At 54.2% G+C, this 26,602-nt stretch overlaps 1 protein-coding gene and 1 long non-coding RNA gene across 4 annotated transcripts in view; one reads left to right on the plus strand and one right to left on the minus strand.

Annotated features, from left to right (window-relative positions):
* Positions 1 to 4,507: 4,507 nt before the first annotated feature.
* BMP8A (bone morphogenetic protein 8a) overlaps positions 4,508 to 26,602 on the plus strand; it is a 34,143-nt gene continuing 12,048 nt past the window's right edge. For 2 of the 3 annotated variants that reach the window (XM_045064265.1, XM_045064264.1), the window contains exons 1-4: positions 4,508 to 4,862; positions 17,744 to 17,933; positions 18,331 to 18,479; positions 26,264 to 26,458. In XM_045064265.1, the coding sequence (XP_044920200.1) occupies positions 4,529 to 4,862; positions 17,744 to 17,933; positions 18,331 to 18,479; positions 26,264 to 26,458 (868 nt within the window). In that variant the 5' untranslated portion in view covers positions 4,508 to 4,528. Of the gene's footprint in view, positions 4,863 to 17,743; positions 17,934 to 18,330; positions 18,480 to 26,263; positions 26,529 to 26,602 lie in introns of all 3 variants that reach the window. The other variant, XM_045064266.1, reaches the window with a different exon arrangement.
* Positions 25,070 to 26,602, minus strand: part of LOC101680820 — a 31,089-nt gene continuing 29,556 nt past the window's right edge. The window contains exon 6 of the long non-coding RNA XR_006601724.1: positions 25,070 to 25,983. This is a non-coding gene — a long non-coding RNA (uncharacterized LOC101680820). The remainder of the gene's footprint in view (positions 25,984 to 26,602) is intronic.

The raw sequence follows: 26,602 nt of genomic DNA on the forward strand, positions 1-26,602 counted from the left end.
GTGGGGCCAGTTTCTCTTGGTAGGCTGAGATTTCTGGTTAAATGATAGAATTTCAAAAGCGGAAGCAAAATTGGCCAATAGATCTAGCTCTTTTCTTTTCCAGATGGTGACACTGGAATGGGAAAGTGGGAGAAAGGGTTATCTGCCTGAGATCAGAGAATTAATAAATGGCAAAAGTGGACCTTGAATGAAATCATTGATTCCCTATTGAAGCCTGGCATTTCTATTTCCTCCAGCCCCTAGTTGGCTTTATAAGAATTAGAACAGCCAAATATTATGTAATTCTAATAGGAATTAGGCTAGGAAGTAACAAGAGAAGTAGAAGTAGGAAAAAGGGCTTCAAACTCAGGCCACCTGTGTTTCTGATCATTAAGCCATACATACTCTCATATGATCAGCAACTGGGTAAGAAGGATACATGTTTGCCACAGCTGTTTGATGGAATTTTTTTAAAGATTTTATTTTATTTTATTTTATTTTATCTTATTTTATTTATTTTGACAGCACAGGTAGGGGGAGTGGCAGGGAGAGGGAAAAGCAAACTTTCTGCTGAGCAAGGAGCCTGGTACAGAGCACAGTCCCAGGTCCCTGGGATCATGACTGGAGCCAAAGGCAGACACTTAACCAACTAGCCACACAGGTGCCCCTGCCACAGCTGTTTAAACCCAAATATCCAGATTAAAAGAAATCCAACCTGATGGATTCTGAAGTAAGTGCTTACTCTAGTCCCCCTGGAATTACATAACTTCAAGCTGCCAAAACTGTGTAGGATAGTGTTTAGGCTTCCTGACAGCAGAAGCACACTCAAAACAGCTTGACCTCCACCCTTTAAGATTCTGGACTATGAACAATTTTTTTTTAACCAAGTAATTCAAGTTTTCCTTTAGTCTTTGCAACAAATCTCAGCTAGTGGTGAAATCTTCATAAAGTGTATTTGCATTCAGCAAACACCTACATGCAAGGCCATATAGAGAATATAGGGATGCCAGAAAAAAAGCTTGGAGTTACAGTTCTGGGATACCAGTGCTAAACATGTGATACAAATTTGGTGTCTGCTGGGTAGAGATGCAGGAGTCCCTGGGGTTTTGAATGATAAGAGTAACAAGAGCTGACATTTACTGACTGCTTGCCATAGGCCAGTGACTGTGCTAAGTGCTCTATCTACAACCCTACCATCCTGACCCCATTCACAGATGAGCAAGAGCCTGAGAGGTTCAGAAACTGCCCCAGGTCAGAGTGCACCAGCCGCTAGGGAAAGCCCTTGTTTGACACTACTTTCTCCAAGACCTTCCCCACCTCACTTCCCTTCCAGTTCCTGAGTTAGAGGATTCCATTCACATCCCCCCCCCCCCCCAACAAGTTCCAGCTCCTTGTTCTCTGTCCTTCCAGGCGCTTTGCCAGCCCCCAGGTCGGAGCACAGCCTTGGTTCTGCCTTCTGTGAAGACTGTTCACCTATCACCCCTGTTGGGGGCCTGGGTCACTCGGGAGCAGGGACTGGTTGGCTTTATCTCTAGCTCAGGGCAAGGACTGAGCGGCCCATGGTGTTTGCTGTTGAACTGAGTTAAGGGGTACCATCCTTTGGAATGGCTAAAACCTGATGTTTAGTTTTACAAGAATGGGAGGCCCATTTTTGGAAGAACGCAGCTATCTCTGTTCACTCTAAGTTGAGCTAAATGATTTCTGCTCTGAAGAATCAGACCCACACTGAGCTGGCTTACAGTCTAGCTGGAAGCCCAGTGTCGCACAATAGGCTCCAGATGATGTGGTGCGGACTCCAAGTGGAGTACAGAGGACAATGAAGAGGAAAGGCAATTCAGAGGCTGTGAACAAGCCTGACACGGGGATGCCCCCTTGACTCTGCCCCCACCTCTGCATGCAGTCACCAAGCCCTGGGGATGCAGCCTCCCCAACTGCTTTCTCCTCCTCCCTCCCCCCATCACCAAAAAGGATCATTGCCATGTCCGCACACCCTCATTACTATACCTGCCTCCAGCTGTGGGCCCTGACTCTAAACTTCATCCATGGTCACCCCTGCAGCAGACTGTCTTAGGCATGGTCAGTGGCTAAGTTGCAACATCCCTTTTTTATTTTTTTAAACATATAATGTTTAAAGGTATAATGTATTTTTTTCAGGGGTACAGGTCTGTGATTCATTAGTCTTACACAATCCTTACACAATTCACAGCTCTCACCACAACACATACCCTCCTCCATGTCCATCACCCAGCCACCCCATCCCTCCAGCAACCCTCAGTTTGTTTCCTGAGATTGAGGCTTTCTTATGGTTTGTTTCCCTTTCTGGTTTTGTCTTGTTTCATTTTTTCCTCCTTCCCCTTAGGATCCTCTGTCTTGTTTCTCAAATTCCTCATATCAGTGAGATCATATGATAATTGTCTTTCTCTGATTGACTTATTTTGCTTGTAAGCTGCAACATCCTTAAGAGGCTTATAAGCAGTGTGAAAATTCATAGAAGACAGACTAAGCATGGGCTTAAGGCACCAACAAATGATTGTTTGCTTAATTAATTTATGTACAGTAGGCTCCATACCCAATGTGGGGCTTGAACTCACAACTTGAGATCAAGAGTCCCACACTGTACTATGGAATGAGCTGGTCAGGCAACCTAGTTTTGATATTTTTTAAAGTCTGAAGAGATCAAGGGAAATTCTTATCTTGGTGGACTTTATTTTGAAGTTTAATACTGAATCCACACTGAGGCCCCATAACCAACTATTGTCCAGGGCCCTGCAAGGTCCTTTGGGTCCATCCTCTGCCAGCCCCTCAGCCTCAGCCTCACCCAGGCCATATGCCCCTCTGTTTCTCCAGGTTCCACTGAACACCTCACCTGCCCAAGCCCAGCTCCACGGTTGTGTGACAGGGCAAATCCCTTAACTATTGCATGGGTCCGTTTCCTTCTCTGTTAAAAGACGTGGTTGAAATGGCGTCTACCCTCTATGTGAGAGCATTTAAGCAATAATGCAGAGCACACATGGCACACGGGAAGAGTGGGGTAGTGCCTGCATTACGCTCCCTGGCGTCGCACACCAGCAGTTTCCTCTGCCCATTGACTTTTCCTGTATCCCAGGCCCATTCCTTCCAGCCTTCAGAGCTCAGTCTAGATGTCACTTCCTCCCAACTCAGCGCCTTAGCCATAAATGAATAAATGCAGCGAGGGAGCATCCAGGAAGAGCAGAGTATGAGGAGGAGGCTGAGTCAATGGAAGGGGTTCCGTGTAGAGCCTTCTCTTGCAAGCCCTCGGGGGCCCTAGCAGTTAAGATGCGCAAAGAGAGCTTCCTGAACGCTCCGGAAGGGCCCCAGAGCTCCCTGGCTCAGCTGGAGAAGGGTGTGCATCTCCCTTGAGCGGCTGGATCAGCAGGGGGCCGCAGAGCGAGAGCCGGAAGTGACGATGCGGTTGCGGTATCATAGGGGAGCGTGGGGAGCCCGCCTGGAACGCCGGCCAGGAGTTCACAGGAGCCAGATGGGTAGGCGCCGGGGAGCAAGAGACAGAGCAGTAGTCAGGGAAGGAGAACCTGCCAACAACGCGCGCAAGGGAACAGCCCGAGAGGCTCAGGGTGGCCAGCGAGGAACTGCGGAGGCGGCGGCTGGCAGAGGAAAGCGTCCAACTCTCCCGCCGCGACTGGCACCAGCGGGTCGCTCTACTTCTAGACCCCACTGAGGTCTTTCAGGTCCTGGAGCAACCCTCCGCGCACCAGGCGAGGCTGCCGGGTCACTGCGCTGGCCGGACGGAGACTCCGAATCCCCGCCGGGCCGAGAGCGCTCAAGGACACATCGCGCGGGAGCGCAGGTCCCCGATTTCCCCCACCAGCCCTTACCCTGGGAACCCCAGGCCAAGGCCCTGCGGTCGCCCGACGGCGTCCCCAGCGGCTGGGAGAGGAGGCCAGCACCGCCCCGAAGACCCGACGTCTAGACAGGAGACCCCCTCAACCGACCCGTCCAGCACCAACGACGGCTCACATCTCTGGGTAGCCAGTACCCGGGAGACCAATGGAGATCCACAGCCCCACCCCCCGAGTGGGCTGCGCGGCCTTGGCCCCGCCCCGCGCCACCATTGGGCGGGGCCAGAGGGGGCGGGGCCCGACGGCGGCGCGCGGGCCCCACAGGTGGGGCGCGCGGCTCAGACGGCTGGTCCCACTGAAGAGGTGCCCGCGGGTCCGCGCCGCACTCAGAGCCGACGGGAGCTCGCCCGTCGCCCCTGCCTCGGAAGCGGCCTCTGCAGCAGCCGACTGAGGGCACAACGGACACAGACAGATTAGCCGCCAGTCCCCCGGCCCCGGAGGAGCGCCTACCGCGAGGCGACGGAGGCCTGGTCGACGCCGCCGAGAGCCTAGCAGGTGCGGCGCGGGAGGCAGGCTGAGGTAGCGCCGCGGCCGCCGGCGACCCAGACCGGAGGCGCCGACTCCGCGCCTCGCCCGCCGCTCGCCGTCGGGGCGGCCCCAGCCTCCTCTCGGCCCCAGAGTGGATGCGCACCCTCTGAGCGCGCACCCGCTGAGCGCCCGTCCGGCCCGCCATGGCCGCGCGTCCCGGGCCGCTGTGGCTGGTGGGTCTGGCGCTGTGCGCGCTGAGCGGTGGTGGTCCCGGCCCGCGCCCCCCGGCCGGATGCCCGGTCCGCCGCCTGGGCCCTCGCGAGCGCCGCGACATGCAGCGCGAGATCCTGGCGGTACTGGGGCTGCCCGGGCGGCCCCGGCCCCGCGCGCCACCCGCCACCGCCCGGCTGCCCGCGTCGGCGCCGCTCTTCATGCTGGACCTGTACCACGCCATGGCCGACGAGGATGACGAGGACGGCGGCCACCCGGAGTGGCCCCCGGGCCGCGCCGACCTGGTCATGAGCTTCGTCAACATGGGTGAGTGCGGCCGCCGTTGGACGTCTGGGGCCCAGACGACCCTGCGGCCTCCGCGTGGACGCGCGTGTGCCGGCGGGGCTGGAGACCCCTCGCGGGCGGCAGGGGCATGTACACCGCCTTGGCCAGTGCGTCCCCTGCCGCGAACAGGTGCCCTCTGGTCGTAGCCATGCCCCCAAGAAGGGGTGAGAAGTGTGGCGCTCAGGGCCAAGTCCAAGGTGGGTGGGGGCTTCGTGGGTTAGCGGACGGGAAGGGGCAGAGGTGCGAATGTGAGTCCCAGGGATGTGCGCGTTCGTCCCGCCCCCGAACACACCCAAGGGTAGGAATCATCTCCTGTCGGGTGGACCGGACAGTGCCAGGAAGACAGTTTGGTCCCGGGGAGACAGATGAGTAAACAGACCAGATGCTGTCACAGTGATAAGGGCGGTACTGGAAAAGGACAAAGTTCAGTGTGGAAAGCCCCAGTCACATCATCAAAGTGACCGGAGCTGAGAACCCAGATGTCCTGAGTGCACAGCTGCCTGTTCCCTGGCAGCTCCTGCAGGTGAGGGTGTGGCTGCCAAGGCAGCAGGCGGGAAGGAGTAGCCTCTGAGCTCAATGAGGCAGTCAGTGGTCCTGTCACCCTGGGCCTAGCACCTGGGACATGGCTGGCATGCAGTGAGTGTCCAGGCCGGTGGAAGGACCCAGTAGGCCCCCTTGGACCCTCCTCGTTCTTCCACGCAAAGCCCAGCCTTTCCTTTCTACAGTAATTTTTCTCCAAGTCGTGGTCGCATTTGTGGTTAGAGTACTCGAAGGTGTCTCCCCATTACTAAATCTCTTTAATCTGCAGTCGTGAATGTCCCCTATCTGCTTTGCCTCCTGTCTGTAGCCAGTGAGCTCCAGGGTTCTGGGCTGGAGCAGACACCAGACTGGATGTGGGATTGAAGGACTACAGCTCAGGCTGAGGTGGAGACAGGACCCTTGCCAAAGCCACAAGCATCCCTTCACGTACAGCATCACGCTCACCCCTCCCCACAACCCCGGGAACAGACATGATATTCATCCCCATCTCCCAGATGAGGACAGTGAGGCTCAGAGAGGTAATGTCATGCCCAGGACAGCACAGCCTCTCCATGGCCCAGTCAGGACAGGCCCAGATTGTTTGGCCCTACATCGGGTCCTCAAGGAGATGATATTTCTACTGTCAGGAGGACAGGCTTTCAAGGTGGAAAGAGCTTCCAGAGGGATTTAGGCAGAGAAACCCAGGGGACGGAGCAGCAGCATGTTTTGTGGGATTTTCAGCCGTTTCCTTCCTCTATGAAGGCAGGCAGAGTGGACAGCCAAGGAAACCTCTGTCCATCACACCCCAGAGCTGGTGGGTGGGCTGAGGTGGGGAGTGAGCACCAGGAAGTGGCTGTTAATCTCTGCTGAGAGCCGGGTGCCAGGCATAAGACTTGGTGAGTGGGTTCTGAATGCCAACTTCTTGGTTAAAGGCAGGGTGAGGGACTCAGGACTTAAGAGACCATGTGTGGAACGAGGCTAGAGCCCTGTCCTCAGGACAAGCTGACCTGGGGCTCAGAACCAAGAAGGGTTGTGGATACAGTCATCCTGAGAATGTCGCTAAGGGCAGCATCCATTAGAGTGAGTTACCGCCTAGCCAGGGTCCTGCTTCTCCTGCATCCCCAGGGTGAAGGCGTGCACAGCCTTGGTGGGAGCTCTTACTGCGAATTAAGCAGCACCTTAGCTCAGACAAATCTGATTTCTCTCCTGCCTCTGCTGTGTGACCTCAGGCAAGCCCCTTGCCCTCTTGGAGCCACAGATCCATCCTTGTAAAATGGAGCTCCTAGAGATCAGTGCATCATCAGGGGTATTGTGGGATGGGTTGATAGATGGGAGGAGCAGAAAATCAGCCCTCTAGTAGGTGCACCTGGACTGGTCCCCGCCCCAGCTCCCTGCCAGCTGCTGCCCAGCCTTGGTTGGGTGTGTTGGGAATGTCCCACACTTCACATGTGCAACCCAGAAACAGATTTTAAAAGCCAACCAGGAGGTGCCTGTACCTATTTTTAAAATAAAAACGAGCATCTGAAGAGCCTTTGTTGCACCCATCTAGCGACATGTAAGCTGTTTTACCAGCCCCCTTTGCATGGGCTCAGAGAGGTAAAATGGCCAGCCCAGGGCCACACAGCTCATCCATGGCATCATCCAGGGCCTGTGGATTCCTGATGCCAGCTTCTTCCCACGCTGTCTGTGTGTGTTTCATTAAGATCTGAGGCCTCTGACGCTGTGGGATTAACAAGCAGATCTTTGTTTGGTGGAAGCCCAGTCTGTGGGCGGGCCCAGCCAGCTGTCAGAGGGCCTTTTTATTCTGATGTACTAATTGCACTAGTAGAACTCTTGCAGTGTGAGTGGTTTAACTGGTAATTACCTAGGCTGTGGGGGTGGGAGGTTTAGACACTTAGCAGGAGTCTTTGCTTCTTTGGAGGCCCAGGCCCCAGGCCCTTGAACCGCCACAGAGCCTGATGACAGTCATGGTGGTATCTACGCCCACAGCTGGGCTACTGTACCCACACCTCCAGCTCCACCTCTCCTACTGGCCTCATCTGCTCTAGAAGCCAGACCCAGTGCCTGCTAGGCCCCTGACCATCCACGGCAGCCTGTGGGACCAGAGGCCTTGGCCCTGTCACAGGCCTCCGGCCCACAGGCTGGGCATCTGTGCCCAAGCAGATGCTTTAGGACACCTCTGTCATGGCTGCCAGCATCTCTGGAGGGAGGCCGGGGCTGTGGTCAGAGCTGGGGCCCCTGCCTGGCCTGTCCATCTCAGACTGTACACTCTTGGCTCCCCTTGGTCCGGACATGCTGATGGGGGCTGATGCCCATGTGGAGCAGATGGGGTCTGTCCCGAGTGTTTCCTGTGCTCAGGGAGAGGAGAGCCCTGAGCTGGGAGGCAACATTCACATTCTTACACCACCTGGACCCACCACTGATTCCTTCCTGTCCTGAGTCACCTCCCTTCCCTCTGCTTTCTCGTCCAGTCCACAGCGATGGTGTCAGGAAGCAAGGGGCCTCCCAGCCCTGACCCCCTGGCCCTGTGCTGGAGACAGCTCCTCACCGCACTGCCCCATCCCCTGGGCTGGAGGGTGGGTCTGGCCGGCTGTACCTTAGGCACCTGGGGTTGGCCCTGCGGCTGGTGAGGGAGGAATGAGGAGGGAAGGACTGACTCTGCGTGTTCCTTCTGGTCCTTCTCCACCTTGAGTCAGGAGCAGAAGATGCTGAGTTCCACGTTGAGAAACTGAGGCACAGATAGCCCTGCAGGCAGAGGTCTAGCCAGAAATACATGGAGCCATCTTCACTGTTGTCCCAGCCCTTTCTGAGCAGACTTACTCACGTGCCTTGGGCAGCCGAGGACGTAGGTGTTGACCTGAGGTGTTCGATTTGGGGGCAGTAGGGCTGAGTGGAAACGAGGAATCTGGCCCACATCCTCCTCAGCCCTGTGACCTTGAAGGGGCAATGCTTGGTCTCCATGACCCCAGGGTCACTTTCTTTGGTTCTTTACTAGGGAATTCTTTCATTTTTCATGAATTCACTCAACAAATAGTTGTGTGATAACTGCCATGTGCCAGGCACAGTTCTGGTTACTGGGATGTGACAGTGAGCCTAACCAAGTCCAGCCCTCGTGGACCTGGCCTTTGGGGTGGGGGTGGGGGTTGCAAATAATAAATGCATAAACCACAGAGATGGTTGTCAAGTGGTGTAGACAGTGGCACCCCCCCCAATCTAGAAACCAGGAGCCGAGGGAAGGGGAAGGCAGAGGGGACCTGGATGGGGGGTTCTGACCGTGGACTCAGACAGAATCTGCATCTCAATGCTACCACCTGCTGTGAGTGTGATCTGGATCTTCTAGTCCACCTACAGGAGCCTCAGTTTCTTCCTCTGTAAAATGGAGGCACTCAGGGTACCCACCCACTGAAGCTGTTCTGGGAGCATGTGAGATGATGCCTGGTGAGGACCTTGAGCCCAGACCCTCCAGGTCTGTGCCTTCATTTGCAGTACAATTACAGTCACATCTATGTTTTGGAAAAGAGGAGAGTGAAGCTTGGAGAAGTTAGGTGATTTTCCCAAGGCCACCCAGCAGGTCCGCTTCCTGTCTCCTCTGTTCTTCTCCTGTATAGAAGCCGCCTCTCCACCCCCATGGTGCCCTGGCCCATAAGTGCATTATGTGTAGCAGAACTGGACTGTCTGGAATGTAGGTTGTAAAGAGAATCCTATTTAAAGTGTCTTTATTTGTTGGGGGTTACAAAAGTAAGACATGAGATATGCTCAATATATACCATTCAGATCACACAGAAACAGGTGACACGGGTGCTCCTGGGGATCCTTTTCCCACCAGCCCATGGGCAACCACTTTCTCACTTCTATCACAGTGCATTGAGCTTCCTATGCACAAAAGCACACAGTGTGTGCTTTTATGTCTACTGTTTCACTCAACATAATTTTTTTACATTCGTGCTTGTTATTGTATTTGCAGTTCTTTTTTAAGTGGTTTTTTTTTTTTTTTTTTTAAGTAATCTCCACACCCAGCGTGGGGCTTGAACTCATAACCCTGACATCAAATCAAGAGTCAGATGCTCTTCTGACTGAACCAGCCAGGCACCCACATGGTTCTTCTTTTAAGAATTGAATTGTATTGCATTCCTCAAGTATATGCATTTATCCGGTTTTATTAATGGATAGTTGGGTCATTTCTTGTTTGGGGTAAGGAATACAGGTGCTGTGAACATGCACATGTGGCTGGGACTGTTGTAAACCTGTATTTTAATCCTGACTCTGCCAGTTGGGAGCTGGGAGATGATACACAGGTGCTTTTTAAAGTCTTGGAACCTCATTTCCTCACCTTTAAGTCCTTTAACTCCCAGGGTTGTGTGGAACTAGGCGAAATGTGCAGTAATGCTAGCTAGATGCTTGTTACATGGCAGGAACTTACTGAGTAATGTTAGTAACTCTAATATGTTACCCTCTACTTGTGCCTCTGCTCATTTTGAACCCTCTGCATACAGTATCCTCACCTCCAGTTCTACTTTAAAAAGGGTAGGCCCAGGGTGCCTGGGTGGCTCAGTCAGTTAAGTGTCTGCCCTCAGCTCAGGTCATGATCTCAGGGTCCTTGGATTGAGCTCCACATCAGGCTCCTGGTTCAGTGGGAAGCCTGTTTCTCCCTCTCCCTCTGCCACTACCTCCCACTTGTGTTCTCTCTCTGTCTCAAATAAATAAGATCTTTAAAAGGTGGGGGGGTGGGCAGAAGTTTCCATAAGTCTGTCTCCATCCCAACTACTCCTAAAGAGACAGGCTTCTTCTATCCTTGAAGTTCCATCCCCCATCCTATGTATTTTTCTTAGGATTTGAGTCACTTTCTGCCAGCCTCATTCAGAGCCATGCCTTGCCCCTTTCTCCTGCTCCCTAAGAAACCATGAACAACCTGAGAACAGGGGCCAGATCTGACTCTCCATGACATCCCCCCTCCCACTGTGCACCCCAGCTCCTGTGTGGCAGGTGCATGGGGCAGATTGGCAAGGTGCAGGAGCCTGGGCCTGGTCAGCTGGGGCAGAGCAGGGCCTGCCCTCCCTGTCCTTATGGAGGCTGACCATGGGTGCAGCATCTCCCTAAACACTTCCCTGGGATCTCCAGTCTTCCCAGGACCCTGCCTGGAGGCAGGTGGCTTCAGCAGGCATTCTGAGGGGACTGGGGTGCTCCCTTTGACAGCAGAACCTCATTGACAAGTGACCCTCCCATCCTAATTTTGCCACTTATAGGGAATCTGGTACCACGCATCTCACATCATCTTTAAGTCTGAAAGAATGGGCTCCAGCACTGGGGCCCAGGACAGGGAGGTACACCCACTCCACCTCCTCATGGGAACCCATTCCCCACAGGAAAAAGGGATGTGTCACTGTGACCGCATCTTTCTGGAAAACTCCCACGGTTCAGTTCTTTCCCCGGAATTGCACTGGAATTGCTCAATCTCCTTAGATCTATTTTAGGCCTTGACTGACTTGATGTGGTGGAGTGTGCGGGTGTCCCCTTTTAATTTGGAGTCTAAAGCTGTCTGAGGTTTGGACCGGCAATCATGAGTGCAGAGCCATTTATGGAAGCAGCTCTTGAAAAAAGTCGGTAATGAAAACTGACTAAAAATACCTTAGAAATGAAGCCTCCTTGGCCTCCTCTGGACAGTACTGAGATTTCTGGGTAGGAGGGAGAAGCCCTTCAGACGCAGAACTGGTAGGTGATCAGTGCTGCAGCTCCTCCCTGGGCCCACACCAGGCACAGAGACCCGGGTCTTGCTTTAGGTCTAAAGGGGGCCCCTCAGCCTTGTCACTAGCAGGACTAACTGGACGGGACCAGTGTCTCTGCCTCTGGGACCCTTGGGAGCCTGCCCTCCACCTCAGCAGCCTCGCCGTTGGTGGGGGGGAGGGGGGGCTAGTCCCACAGCAAAGTGAAAATGTGAGCGGCTTCTGACGGAGACCCGCTGTGCTGTAAAAGCCATTCCCAGACCAGCAGCTGCCCCACTGTCCTGCGGAGCTTGGGAAGAACCTGCAGACACATGCCCTCTCTGGGCCCCCGGAACAAAGGGAGCTCAATGACATCCACTGAGAGCCTCCCGTTTCCACCCCACATGGTACAGTCCTGCCCTTAATTGCTCACCGTCCAGAGGGACACACGAACCAGAGATGGGGACCCCTGGGACAGGGGAAAGAGAGAGGCCAGCAGGCTGATCTGTGTGAGGTCAGAGGAGGATGAGGGGCCTTGAAAGCTGGACTGAGAGGAAAAGCATCCTTTAGACAGGGCAGATGGGGGTGACTCAGGAGAGGGCACTTTGGGGAGAGCCTTCAGGGGAGGGAAGAGGTATCTGTAGCCAGAAGGCCCAGGAGGCCATGAGCTCGGGGGGTTGGTGGGGCAGAACCAGAGCTTGGGCTCCTCCTGGGGACCCTGTGGGGCTGTGGAAGGGTTTGAGGGCAGACAGGTCAGGCGATTCTGTTTTCTTAACAGCCACTCTGAGCTAAAGGAAGAGGGTATCTTTTAAAGTCTTACTTTTTGCTCAGAAACAAGACGGATTTAGATCATCCAAATACCCTTAAATTTTGTCCAAGTCACAAAAATATCCAAAGCCATTGTTGGTGTTGGGCTGTTGGATTCAGGTTGTGGCAACTGGAGATCTAGCCCATGAGTGGTGGGTGCAGGTCCTCAGAGGCAGAAAGGCAGAACATAGTCAGCGGCCTTGCAGTCAAGGACATCTCTGGCACACAGCATCCTTACCCATAAGCAGATGTGGAAAGCAGAGGTCATTTTATCAGACGCTGGAGGGAGGAGAAGGTCAGGAGTCCTATGATTGTTTAATTGCCTGGAGCCACAGTAATGGAGTTTTTTTTGTTTTGTTTTTTGTTTTTTTTTTAAAATATTTTATTTATTTATTTGACAGACAGAGATCACAAGTAGGCAGAGAGGCAGGCAGAGAGAGAAGTGGAAGCAGGCTCCCCGCTGAGCAGAGAGCCCGATGTGGGGCTCGATCCCAGGACCCTGGGATCATGACCTGAGCCGAAAGCAGAGGCTTTAACCCACTGAGCCACCGAGGCGCCCCCACAGTAATGGAGTTAAGAAAGCAAACTCTGCCTCCTCACATGGAGCTTTGTAGGAAATAAGGTACCTGTGGAAACAGTAGTGGCACTGTCTATCCCTGATGGTGGGCTCGTGCCCTGCCATGCCCAGTGTCTTGATGGAGGTGGCTGTCAAGAGCCTCTGTGGGCTCCTAAAAACCATCCATGGTTTCCAGCCTACCTCACAGGGTCCTGGACTGTTGTTGTAACATCAACAACTGTTGAGTTTTATCAGATTCTTCCCAGGTCACAAAGCCTCTTTGAATCCTTGGACAGCACCTTAATCAAAGAATCAATTAATATTATTAGGAATAGTGCTTCCATGTTGTCCAAGTTGATGTGCTTGTTTTTCTCCAAAATCCATAACTTCAATCTAATGGGAAAACATCAGATAAACTGACACTGAGGGGCATTTGAAAAGTGTCCGTGTCCAGGGGCACCTGGGTGGCTCAGTCGTTAAACATTCGACTCTTGATCTCACCTCAGGTCTTATCTCAGAGTTGTGAGTTCAAGCTCCATGTTGGGTGTGGAGACTACTTAAAAAAATTAAAAATTAAATAAACGAAAGTGTTAATTTCATGAAAGAAAAGGAAAGATTTAGCAGTTGTTACAGGCCAGAGGAGTCTCAGGAGACCTAACAGCTAAATGCAGTGTGAGGCCCTGGATGGAAGTCGGGAACATTGAAGAGATAAATAGTGGAAAACATGGCAAAATTCTAGAAAAGACTGTAGTTAATAGCCTTGTACCAATATCACTTTTGTGGTTTTGATAATTAGGCTGTGGTTTAGTTACACATGATGTTATCATTAGGGGAAGCTGGGTAAAGAGTATGGGGAAGTCTCTGTACTATTCTAGCAAAGACTGTTCTCTAAATCTAAATCACTTAAAATTATTTCAAAATAAAGCTAAAAGCATAAAGTGACTCCCACACACCCTTCCTGCATGATCCCCAGTCCCACCCCTCCCTTGACATCCTTTATAGCCACTCACATAAAATCACCTTGTTTGCTACTTCCACACGCACTGCAGATTCCTTGGGGGTGGAGGGGGGGTCCCTCTGTGTCCCCAGCTCTGGTTTCCCTAGTGCCTCCATAGTGATCTGCATACAGTAAGCACTGCTTTCAAATGTGTAGGAGCAAATGAATTAATTCTCCTGGATGTCACCAGGAAAAACGAATGGGAAGATTGAGGGTTTATAGAAAGCATCCTGAGCATGTATAGTCAGGAGTCTTTTCCCATATGGTCAAAGATGAAATTATGGGACTGCCCTCCCCCAACCCCCCCACCGCCAATTAGGAATCCTCACCCCAGATGTTGCAGATGGAAGAAATAATTGACTACCCGGAAATCTTGCCCCAGGCATCAGTGGTTCCCCCAGAGCCACCCCAGGGAGAGGATTCCTGACAAGACATAGCTCTGATGGCCGGGATCCAGAACATAGGCCAGGAAGGGAGCACCCACTCCTCCTTCAGCCTAGCCAAATCTGCCAGGGACTGGGAAATGAACTTCCCAAACCCATAAGCAGTAGCAAAAAAAAAAAAAAAAAAAATTACTGGGAAAACCCAAGAAGTCACATTGCACAGACCTTGGCCTTTCCCATAAATTCCCTCTGCAGACCATCAACAATGGCAGAGGGTGGAAGGTGGAAGGCAGCAGCAGTCCACTTCCAGCTGGATTTTTATGCCATCCTTTCAACATCAGATGGTGAAGGTCCAGCCTGATGTAGTGGAGCAACCCAGATGGGAGTCCGGATCCCTGGGTTCCATCTCTGTGTGTGTATAAAAGTGGAAGGAGACTGTGTGTGGTGACCTCTGTCCTTAGAGCTCTGATGTTCTGGAATGTTCAGCACTTTCATAAAGGGTCAGTTTCTATTTTGTGCCTGAGCCAGAACAGCCTCAGTGGTGGTTCTGAGGGGCTGCCTTTCTGAGCCTGGGCATCTTTGGGAGATTCCAGACCTTGGGAAAGTGGAGGCTTAGCAAGAAGGAAATGCTCCTGTGTGATATGTTAGAAGCATTTGCTGGACCAGAACCAAGTACCTACTCCAGTAGAAAACATAGCCTTTTGCAGTTTCAATGGACCCTGTATCAAATGGTCATTTTGCAGATGTGGATATGAGGCCCAGAGGATCAAATGCCTTGACAAAGGTCAGGCAAATAAAAAGGAAACCATCCAAATGCCTTTCAGTTGAATTAATATATTTTTATGTTACATAACCTTTCGTTCCATACTCTTATTTAGAAAAAGAAAAATTGAAAGTCTCCTTCTCCTTCCTCTGGGCTCCCGAGATTCACACATGAAGGTTCTACTGGTGCTGGCAGGAGGTTATCACTTTGATAGAGGGATGAAGTGAGAAAATTGGAGGCCTGCACTCCTTCTCAACTCCTGTTCCTATGGAATGGCCATCAGTCCTACCTACCCGATAATGCCTGCCCCTCCCAAAGCCCTTTCAGGCCCCTCTGTGGAAAGACTCCTAGTATCTCCAGTTCACAGATGAGAAGATTGAGGCCGGAGAAAGTATCTGGTCACTGATAGGCTCAGGTCTGGGATCAGAAGCCTGAGCTACAGGCCAGAGGACCTATACTTCTCAGTGCTATGTTAGTGACAAAAGCAGGGGCAGGTGGCCCAGGAGCTACTTCAGGGGCAAATCCAGATCCTACTATTCCTCAACACCAGCTTTTGAGAAATACTATTTCTGGGGCACCTGGGTGGCTCAGTTGGCTAAGTCATTTAAGACTCTTGACTTCAGCTCAGGTCATGATCTCGGGGTTGTGAGATCCAGCATGGAGCCTGCATACAACTCCCACTCCCTCTGCCCCTTACCTCCTAAAAGAAAAGAAAACTTTTCTAATACACAGAAGCAACTGCTGGAAAGCTATACTTCTACAGGTTCCAGCATAGAGAGAGGGGCCACTCCCCTTTGGTCAGTTACAGTCATGTCTAGCATAATGCTCTATCCCAGGAAGTTTTAACAATTTCTGATGAAAAGCATCACTTTCCTCACAACGTCCTGGCTTCTGGTGCTTGCCTGGAACAGCCAGAGCAGGCAGTTTCCTGTGCTGAGCTACTGGGTGGTTCATCGATTTCACAAACACATAGGGTAGAAGCTTGGAACCGGGTTCAGTTCAGGTGCACAAGGCTCCCCTGACCCTACACACATGGACCCCCAAGTCAGCAAGGGAGGGAGTCCCTAGAATGTGGTCCCCCAATGGAGCTGGCAGATTTGTGGGTTGTCCCCTCGGCCCCCAGATCCGACAGGAAATCAGCCGAGATCGCCTGCGGCCCCACCCGCGCGCCAGCCCCACAGCCTTGGGAGCAGATATGTGTTCACGGATCTGGGTTCGAGGGTCTGTGAGGAGTCAGGTGAAGGGTGGGACAGAGCCACCTTCCTTCCTACTCTGGGCCATACCCTGTCACAGCCAGAAGCCTCGACCTGAGGCGTTCTGCACATCCAGGATTCTTATACGGCCACGAGGCAGAGGTGGTCTGTGCGGCCCCTGAATCCACAGAAATTGTCACCAAAGCTGTGCGTGTGGGAGTGTCTGTAGGGAGGAGAGGACGCATGTGGCAATACTTGTGGCCCACATCCCCGGGTGTGGGACCAGAGCCCTACAGTCCTCGCTTTCCACGTGTGTGGGAGCACATGGGTCCTTCCCTGGGTTACCGCCCCTAAAGCAGCCTGGCTCCCGGCTGCACATGTGCCGCGTGTTCGCCAACCTGGTGGAGCCTGGCCGTTGTCTTTTTTCGCCACTGCATTCTGGGAAGGAGAAGCCCACCTTGTCCCGCCACTGGGTGTGTCCACTGGCCCCACCCAGCCCATCTGTTGGCCTGTCCCTCTCTGGACCCGGTCCCCACTGCGAGGACAGGAAGCGTTCCCCACATCCGCCTCTGCCACCAGCTTGGTGACTTGTGGTCACAGACACCAGAAGCCAGAGAGAGAGTTTTTAAAAAGACTCACAGACATGTCATTAAAATCTCAGTGTTGGGTTTGGGGGAAGGTGCTGGGTGGCTCCCACCCCTGCTTTCTGGAAACAGATTTGGGGCGTTTGACAGTGACAGGAGACTAAAGTGGGATGGTACTAAATATACCGTCCTGGGCATTTCCGGGCAGCGGGGGGATGTGGGATTGACTTGCCACCCCAGCCTCCAGCCCAGACAGACCAGCCCCGCCTTGGCTCCCCTACAGCCTCTGCATCCCTTTCCCCTTCACCCCTATCTTCCACCCCCGCTTCAAACCACATCGCCCCCCTGCTGCCCAGAACCCTACACCCCGCTGGCCAGATGCACAGCCGGTGCTCCCAGGCTGGAATTCCAGCCCTCCAGAGTCAGACCACAGCTAGACTCAGGGCCGGTCCCCCACAGCGCTGACCTGTGGATGCCCCCACCCTGCATGCACACCTGTGCCTCCAAGGTCCCCTCTGCCTAGAACGACTTCCCTGCCACCTTTTCCACCCCACAGGACTCTGTCCCATCCTTCAGGGCCAGTTCAGGTGGCACCTCTCCTAGGAAGCCTGCTCAGATCCCACCCATCATGGGACCGTCCAGCTTCCCTGGGACCTGACCAGGTGTCACCAGGCGCTGTCACTCCTACTTTGCTTCTTCTTATTCCTTTCCAGGTCTCCCTCTGAACTCCTTCTTCCCTCATCTTGTCACCAAACAGGAACTGCCATCCTTTGTCTTTCGCTGTGTTTGTGGCTGTTGTTTTCCCTGCCTGTACTATCTATTCCTCAGCCCTAGGCCTTTCTTCAGGCTGGGCCATTCCTCTGCATTGTCCTCCCTTGACATGGGGGCACATCCACTCTCAGCCCTTGAGGCCCAGCTCCAGGGTCAGTTGCAAACACTCCCTCTCCCCCAGGCTTCCATGCACACACATCGACAGATTCTGCACATCCCCGGCCTCAAAAATGTACTCAGCTCTGTCCCTGTCCACTCTGTGGCCTGTTTCTGCCTTGGGTCTGATGTCAGTCTTCCCAGAGGAGGGACGTGCCCTCAGGTCCCATCCTTGGGTCCCAGAGCCAGCAGGGGAAGGCTGGGGCAGGCTGGGTTTGGGGGTTGGGGGTCAGAAGCAGAGGCAGCTCTTGCTGGCACCATGGTGTGCTGGGCCCTGTGCCGGACACCTCAGCGATTGACCCGCCATGCCTTCTCAGCACCAGGAGACAGAGCTTGGGAGCAAGTCCCCTTGCAAAGGAGGGAGCCGTCCCCATTTCCCCCAGCCCCAGCTCTGTCCAGAGCACAAGTGACCGAAGGCCCCACTCTATCTCGCAGTGGAGCGTGACCGCACCCTGGGCTACCAGGAGCCCCACTGGAAGGAGTTCCGCTTCGACCTGACCCAGATCCCAGAGGGCGAGGCGGTCACAGCCGCCGAGTTCCGGATTTACAAGCTGGCCAGCGCCCACCTGCTCAACAGGACCCTGCACGTCAGCATGTTCCAGGTGGTCAGGGAGCAGTCCAACAGGTGCCTACCCTCACGCTGCCTCCTGATGAAGCCTGGCCGAGGAGGGGACACTTCCCAGAGGACAGAAGGGGAGCTCCCTGGGGAATACAACCTCAGAGGCAGAAGGATATTTGGCCAAGGCCTCATGTCAGGCCCAACATAGGTCCTGCTTCACATCCCTGCCATGCTGTCCCGGCTGTGGGACCATGGGCAGGTCACTGAGCTCCCGAGCCTTGATTTCCACACCCCTGCTGGGCCCAGTAGCATTTTGTGCAGTACATACAGTGAGAGAAGGCACACGGGGCGCCCACCCGAAGCCAAGCGGGATAGGTGCCCCACACAGCGTCCCCCGGGTGGGCACTGGAAACGCAAAGGCAGCTGTGCCGGCCCTCAGTTAATTGTTTTTTCATGTCCACAGGGAGTCTGACTTGTTGTTTTTGGATCTTCAGACGCTCCGAGCTGGGGACGAGGGCTGGCTGGCACTGGACGTGACAGCAGCCAGTGACCGCTGGTTGTTGAGCCGGAACAAGGACCTGGCGCTCCGCCTCTATGTGGAAGCGGACGACGGTAAGGCTCAGGGTTGGGCAGCAGACCTTCTCCTGGGGGCTCTTCAGTGCTGCTGGCACAGAGCCAGCTGCAACCACCTCCTTTGGCCCTGGAGGCCTGGCCTCTCTCAGCCCAGCGGCTGGGGTGATAATCCCCTAACCACTTTGGGTGCTCACTGGGGTGCAGAAGCCACGGTACCCACAGCGGGAGCCCCCTACCACGCTGGTCTCCCTCCTCTCCTTTTGCAGAACCAACATTTCAGTCACTAAGAGAGAGTCCATGTTGTCCCTCCCCAAGAGCAGCCGTGTATGTGGGCGTGTCCATACTGGGCACGGCCGAAGGGAGGCAGTTACACCCTCAGACTCGGAGCAGAGAGGCCTGGGTTTGAATCCCAGCTCTTCAGCACTCTAACCCGGTGAGCTTGGCAGGGTACTTACCTTCAGGGTCTCAGTGTCCTCCTCTGTAGAACAAGGGTTCACATCTTCATTCATTCCCCAGGCAGCTGGGGGAGAACCTCCTTCATCGCAGGCAGTGGAGTGGGGGAGGGAGAGGCAGAAAGTGGGCAGAGGATGGTGGATCTGAGCTACAGCAAGGGGCCGCCATGGCTGGAGCTGGGTGGGCAGGGGCGAGGTGGGAGAGGAAACTGAGAGCTGCAGGGCACATCCTGAGTGTGGGTGAACCCGGGCCCCGTGTCAGGGTGGCCCCCTGTATTTCATAGCAATGGAGGATGACGGGATCTGAGTCAGGTTTTTAGAAAAGAGCCCTCTGAGACAGCCCCTGGAGGAGGGCATCACTTACCCCGGTGCTTAGTGAATTAGGCTTCCCATAAGTACAGTGGGGACGGGGCAAGCGAAGTGAGTTCACAGAGGAGAAAGCTGATGGCACTAACTTAGCAGGTGACCAAGGCTCAAGGTGTCCTGCACCTGCTGTGTCCCCTTGACGTGATGGAATGGGAAGGGCCCTTCATCTCGTTCATCCCAGAACCCCACCTGACCGTGGGAAAAACATCAGACAAATCCAAATCGAAGGACCTGCTACAGATGCCTGACGAGTGCTTCTCACAACTGTCCAGGTCGTCAAACACAATGAAAGTCTGAGAGATAGTAACAGCCCGGGGAGCCTAAGCAGTTGTAGCAATGGAATGCCGTGTGGGATCCAGGATGGGACCCTGGAGGAGAGAAAGGACACTGGGGAAGACCAGTGAGGTCCGAATACATCGTGTTTAGTTTATCCTCAGACTTAGTGTTGGTCCTTTAGTTGTGACAAGTGCACAGTGCTAATGTCAATGTTGGCATTTCCCGGGGAAACGGGCCTGAGTATCTGGGAACTGTCTGTACTGTCCTTGCGGTTTTTCTGTAAATGTCAGCTGTTGTAAAATAAAAACTTAGTGTGTGTGTCCAACAAAGGCCCTGTCCCCCTGCAGTAGTCTGGGGGGAACAAGAGCAAAGTCGGAGCAACAGGAGCCACGAGCTGCAGGGGAGAGTGGAGACATGCTTGTTGGTTGGTAGCAGCAGAAATAGAGAAGAGGGGATAGAGGAGGAATGATGGAAAACGTGGATCGAGCCAGTGGCCATTTTTAATAGAATCTTTATATTTTTCTGCCTGAGTTAAAGTAGTAGATGGGCAGGCTTGAGGGAGCAAACCAGGAGGCCTTTTTCGGCAGCGATGTTATTGAGAGCCCTGGTTGACGTCCAGATGGAGAGTCAGCTAGGACAGGTGAGAGCTGGGGCACAGGTGAGAAGCGCCCACATCTAAGTGGCTTGAGAGGCCTGGAACTGGAGCAGGTCTCCTGGGCAGGGGTGTGGATGGAGAAGGAAGGGGACGGTCCAGAACCCTGGGGCTTCCCCCATGGAGAGGGCTGCCCAGAAGGGTTGATGTGGAGCATCTTTCCTTCCCATGGGGGTTCTGGGGTGTAGAAGGAGGCCTTCTGGCCAGCCTGAGGGCTCAGGGTCAGTCCCTCACAGACACTACCACGGGGCCTCTGCAGGCATGGCTCCCTCCCCATCAGGCGCAGGGTCTTGGGTTCAAGTCCCACAGGGTGGGAGGCATGATGCTTCCCAGGATGTCGGGGGTCACCTTGTCCCCACGTCACCACCCCGTGTGCCCTCCCTGTTCTCTGATGCGGCAGCTCTGGCAGTCAGTCAGTCCCCACCAGGTCTGGAGCCGGAGGCAGAGCACAGGATGGCAGCCCTCCATCAGTTCTCCAGATTTTACACGGACTCCGTGCACATCTCTGACAGCACCAAGCTCAGGGTCGTGGCTTTGGGCTCTGTAGGATTCCAGAGAACCTGATAAAGGGGCTGCTCAAGACACACGTCAAGGAAGTAGCGATGTGGGGGTGGACGACTTTGGGCTGGGCGTTCTCTTGGAGACCAAGCCAGTCTCCCATATCATCGGCTCCGATGCAGGGGAGAACTTGCTGTGCGAGCACCCAGTACCTGTCCCGCTGGGGCTGGGGCTACCTTTCCAGGGCTCCCTGAGGGAGTGCATCCGCAACGGGGGTTGGGGGGGTGTGGGGGCGGGGCCCTGTTCTACAGGCCCACAGCCTACAGGACCCTGGTACAGGAGGGAGGCGCCCCCATCAAGTAATTGCAGGAGGCCACATAGCCCTCCAGAGCCAGTGTGGAGAGGTGAGGGACTTTCTCCGGGATCTCCGTCTTCCAGAGCTGCCATCTTGGCTACGTTTGCTTTGGTGAAAGGGTGAAAGGCCCACTGCGGAGGAAACCTTATCTTCAGAAGAAGCGCCAGGAGTTCCAACGTGCCCACGAGCAAAGCTGCAGAAACCTCCATGGTTGGGGGCGGATGAAGCTGCGGGTGTGGGCAAGTCTGCCCCCGAAGATGTCCAGGTTCCTAACACTGATGCAACCGTCATCCGGAGGGAAAAATATGAGAAATGAATTGAGCATCTCATGGTGCAGCCAGAGGAAGGTGAAAAAGCCAAGTGTGTGGGTGACCCCAGGGCCTGGATCATCACACGGGCAGCTCTTGAACACGAGGATGGCATGTGCGCCACCTGGGGCATAGGAATCCCGCTCCTGCCCAGCCACTACATCAGCCCGGATGTAACTGTTTATCCTCGCCATGAAAATAGGATCCTGGGCTTGGGTCCATTTCCATTAAAAGAGGAGGCGGATGCAGATCTCATCACTGCGGGTGAGCAGACGGTCACCATTTCCCCCGGGGGCTGTTTTTCTCCCACGAAGACTTGTCTATAGTAATTCTAGGGGACACCTCCACCTCACCATACTGGGAGCCATGCAGGTTTCCTGTCTGGTAACAGGCTAACCGGGTCACCCCCAGAAAGAAGGGGAGTGGCCCGGAGGGAGCCATGGATTTGGTGTCCAACACCAAGGCCAGAATGGTGGTCACCATGCAACGCCACACCAAGGACAAGGGACCCCACGTCTTGGAGAAATGCACTGGGCCGCTGACCAGGGCACTGTGCGGACAAAACCATCAAGAAGGCTGTGTTCCACGTGCACGGGAAGAAAGGCCCCACGCGGATCGAACTCTGGGATGGCCTGATGGAGGACGACGTTAGAAAGAGCTCGGGCAGCCCTTTGCCCTGTCCCCAAACCTCAGACCCACACAGCAGGTGGCAGCCTGAGCTGGGAAGGAAGCCCCGGTCACAGAGGGTGGGTTTCACTGGAAACCAGAGGAGGTCTGGTCACCTCTCTCCATGGCGCTGGCTGTCTGACCTGCTTTCCCACCGCCAGACAGACTATTCTGCCAAGAGGGATATGGCTTTAATTAAAAGCCAAAGAAGAACGGAGCCCTTTATCTTGTTTGTTCTGTACTTCCCAGGATGGTCTGGTACCATCGTCAGGCGCTGTGAACGCCCTCCTCACTGTGCTGTTTACATGACATTGTGTGCGGCTCGAATGAGCCCACGGGACAGCTTTCACAGAAGGGCCTCCCCTTGTGAATGAGTCAGGAAACGTGGGGGGATGGGGAGGAAGGCGTGACCACCCCCATACCCCCAAGGCCCCACTTTGCCAGCACCGTACGCCCCGTGACCTGGGGGATGCTGTCCGGGTGAGCTTGTCTTCCTGCGGCCCCTCTGACTTTTCCTCTGGGGCCTCCGTCCTCTGGTCAAATTCTGTGTCCCTGCGGCCTCCCTCTTCCTCCCTGCACGTCCTCCTCCTCGTGGCTCGATGGGTGTGTCTGGACCGACAGCAAGGTTGTCTTGCTGGGCCAGAGGACTGGCAACGCAGTGACAAGGTTCCCCTGTCGAACAGCCGTCCCTCCGTGTGCTGTCGAAGGCTGCGGCTTGTGGGAGGAGGTTCTAGAAACCTAAGACGGATTTCTGGGTTTTCTCATCCTCAGGCATGGGATTCCTTTGTCGCCCAGGACACTCAGACCCTTTCTGCCTGTTGTGGAGCCCTAGACCGGCCTTTTGTCACTACTCCCTTGTAACACAAGAGAGGCCGTGGGGTGTTTCCTCCTGAACATAACGGGTTCATACACATGCCCGTGCAGCCATGTGCAAGTCCAGATGTGTACGTGTGTGTGAGGTAAAAAAAAAAAAAAACCTGACACAGAGTACAAGGCACATTCTCAGCGTAGCTCTCAAGGGCACACAACCATACAACCATCAGAGCAGGTGGGCAAGAACTGGAGATGCTAGCTGGTGAAGGAAGGCCTTTCAGGGAGGCCTCCTTGGAGCCTCACCCCGAAGGAAGGGCCAGTTCCTGGAATGGAGGGATGCGGACACCGCTCCCGAGGGGCAGCCTGAGGGGTGGGGTTTAGTGGCCAGGGACCATGACGGGGTTGGGTGTGGAATGGGAGGGCAACAAGTGGATGGACAGTGGGGCACCTTTTGGGGCTTCTGCAGAGGGAACCTGATTGGCCCTGGGCATCAGTTTTCCAGCAGCAGTGTGGACAGGCAGAGCTCCCCAGGAGCGGACAGTGAGATGTGTGAAGATGGTAGGAAGAAGGAGAAGGGTTGAGTTCCTCATTCTCCCATGATGAAGTAAGCAGGGGAACAAAAGCAGACTGGATCCATAGCTGGGATTCTCCGAGGGTTCAGACAGGCACCCCAGTTGTCCTTCAGCCTGGCACATGGTCACCTCCGTGACCACAGGCTGAAGTGGGGCCGGGTCTGTGGGAAAGAGCCAGATGGCGCCCAGAGCAGGAGGCCTGGGGGAGAGGCGGGAGTGATCTAGGCCTGGCACAGTTTGGGGGTAGGTGAATGAGGCCTTGAGCACCTGCCCCGGGACAGGATGGGGCTGGCAAGCTGGCAAGACCTCTGGGCGCTGATGGAGCAGACTGAGAAGTGGGGAGAGGCTGGAGGACTCATGGGTGCCCCTGGCCCAGAGAAGCAGCATATTCCATCAGGCCAAAGGGGAAAGGCCACAATGTGGCCCACGCTCTCAAGCATGGCTGCACACACCTGTCAAGTGCAAAGGGGCCTGCCAGCACCCTCACAAGGTCAGGTATAGAGGCAGGGACCTTGGGCCCCAGAGGCTCCCACCTCTACCTTTCTAGAAGGCAGCCTTCCAGTGCCGGGCAGCCTAGGGCATCACCAGCTAGATAGCTCAGGCCTTCCCTGCAGCCCATTCTCTGCCACCGGGAAACCCCAAGAAGATCCTTGATCAGATGGGTGCACAAGGAAAGTGAATAGTGAACACAGCCTCAGACGAGATTGCCCTCCCTGGCTCCTCGGTGGCCAGTTCTCTCCAGGAAACAGGGACAGGACAGCAGCACCCACAGGGGTGGAGTGCTGCCCAACCCAGGGTCATGGAGTTCCACTCCATGTGCCATGTTAACGACAGTCACCCTCCTGCTCTCATCCACTCTGGGCTCCTTGTGGCCTCTGGCATTGCCCCTCTGCTCACAGGCCATATATGTGTCTCGTGGCTCCGTGTCCTTTAGGTTCTGCTGCTTCCTCGTGGCTGACTTGCTGTGACCCAAACTCTTCCGAATGGCTTCTCTCTGGGCTCCTTCCAGGGTCAGCTCCTGCTGCTGCTGACCTCCTGTCCAGCAGGATTGTTCCCAAGTGAGCCTCTAATGGGTCCAGGGCATTTGTGTGTGGCAGGTGATGTCATAGGTCAGAGTTCGGTCTCTGGACTGATTCGTTGTTCAGTCAACTTGGCCCAAGGACATGGGCCTACAGCATAGCTATTGAAGGACTGACCTTTACCAGCCGAGCACACTGTGGGTGGGGCAGGCAATGCCCTTGACCTGTGATGTATCCCAGTGACTCATAATAGACCCACTAATGGAGCAAACATAGGTATTTGTACATGTGGACGTCTGTATACTGTATGATAAATGCATGTGTTTCTATACATATGTGTGTGTGTGTCAGGGTGGTCACATCGAGGGGACAGGGACACGGAAGGGGAACAGTTGGCTCTGCATGTTATAAAGCATAAAACTGAGTTAGTAATCCTCTCCTGTTGTTTAAGAAAATTCCACAGGAAGAGAAAATGAAGGGGTCTGTGGCACTCTCGTCTTCACAGTGGAAGCCAGGAAATAACTGACGTGTTTAAAGTGAAGCTAATATCTAAATATTATGGTGTATTTTCTCAAAGGATTTTATACATTTGAAATGCTCATTGTGGAGACATTTAAACAGCAGTGAACATGTTTTTGTGAAAAAGTTGAAAAAAAAATATAGACATTCATGGTCACCATTGTGTAAAACTTTAATTGACTTAAAAATATTCCAGAAATATGAAAATGCTGTGTTGTAGTGTAGAGAGATTTCAGAGGGATCTTTTTTTTTTTCTCAAAGGTTACTTTACAGTTGCTATTGTATTACTTGGACAATTAAAAAATCAGAGGCAGGGAGCCTAGTGGCTCAGTCAGTTGAGAAGCCTGCCTCACTCTTGATTTTGGCCCAGGTCATGATCTCAAGGTCATGGGATCAAGCCCCACCTGGGTCTCTATGCTCAGCTGGGAGTCAGCTTGAAATTCTTTTCCCCTTGTCCTCTGCCCCTCCCCAACCAAAATAAATAAATAAATGGTTAAAAAATTAGGAGGTCCTTTGGAAATACAAAGAGGTACAGGAAGTTAGTTTTATTGGTAGAGTCAACATTTCCAGGGATCATGTCTGTGTTTCTTAAGGCATCCTCATCTTGAAGCAGCTTTGGAGCCAAATCCCATTTTCACGGGCATCCTTCTACCTAGCCAGACCCACAGTCTTTTCTTTTTTGACCCACAAACCTGGGGTTATCTCCTTAAATGAATAAGATCTTGGGGTCTGGAATTAGACATGGGCTGAACCCCAGCTCTGGGACTTTGCCCTGATGTCGCTGCCCTGCTGCCCCCGGTGTCCTATTTGTGGGCATCAGGGGACACTTAAGGCCCTGCTCTTGGAAGCAGCAGACAGAACAAGCCCTCGCTATGCCCTGGCAGCTGCTCCCATCTGCTGGGGCACAATCCATCGAGTCCTCCGAAAGTATGGGGTGGGCGGGAGAACTCTGGCTTGAAGCTCTCAGACAACAGTGGGAACCATGGTTCTGTGCTCCCCTGGTGGTGTGGCTCCAAAGTTTCCGAATGAGACATGTGGTCCAGGTTACTGTGGAGACACACAAGGTCACAAGTGGGAGTCACTCAAACCAGTTAAGGGCTTCACAGATGGCAGTGTCGACCACTGTCACAAATGACGACCCTGTGTTGGCAAGGCCCCCCTCCCCTGTCTCCCTCGGACCTTTTCTCTTGGGTCTCCAGATGAGGAAACTGAGGCCCTCTACCTCTATGCGCCAGAGCCCGTGTAGGCTCTAGTGGAAGGGTCCCCGCTGTCCCCCGTGCCCGGCCCTGCCTGCGAGTGACCGCACTCTCTCCTGTCTCCATCCCAGGGCACAGCGTGGATCCTGGCCTGGCCGGTCTGCTGGGGCAACGGGCACCGCGCTCCAAGCAGCCTTTCCTGGTCACTTTTTTCAGGGCAAACCCCAGTCCCATCCGAGCCCCTCGGGCAGCCAGGCCCCTGAAGAGGAGGCTGCCGAAGAAAACCAACGAGCTGCCGCACGCGAACAGACTCCCAGGGATTTTTGGTGAGGTCCAGGACGGGCCTTGGGCTGGGCCCCAGAACAGCTCCAAGGGACAAAACTCTCCAGGCCGCCTGTAGGTTCAAGCCTGTGCTCACCCTCTAGCACTTTCCGGACACCTCCTTTGCCTCATGTGCCCTCCCTGTCCCT

Source organism: Mustela putorius, unplaced genomic scaffold (assembly GCF_011764305.1).
Source record: "Mustela putorius furo isolate JIRA1106 unplaced genomic scaffold, ASM1176430v1.1 tig00003853_pilon_pilon_pilon, whole genome shotgun sequence".
Classification (NCBI taxonomy): Eukaryota; Metazoa; Chordata; class Mammalia; order Carnivora; family Mustelidae; genus Mustela; species Mustela putorius.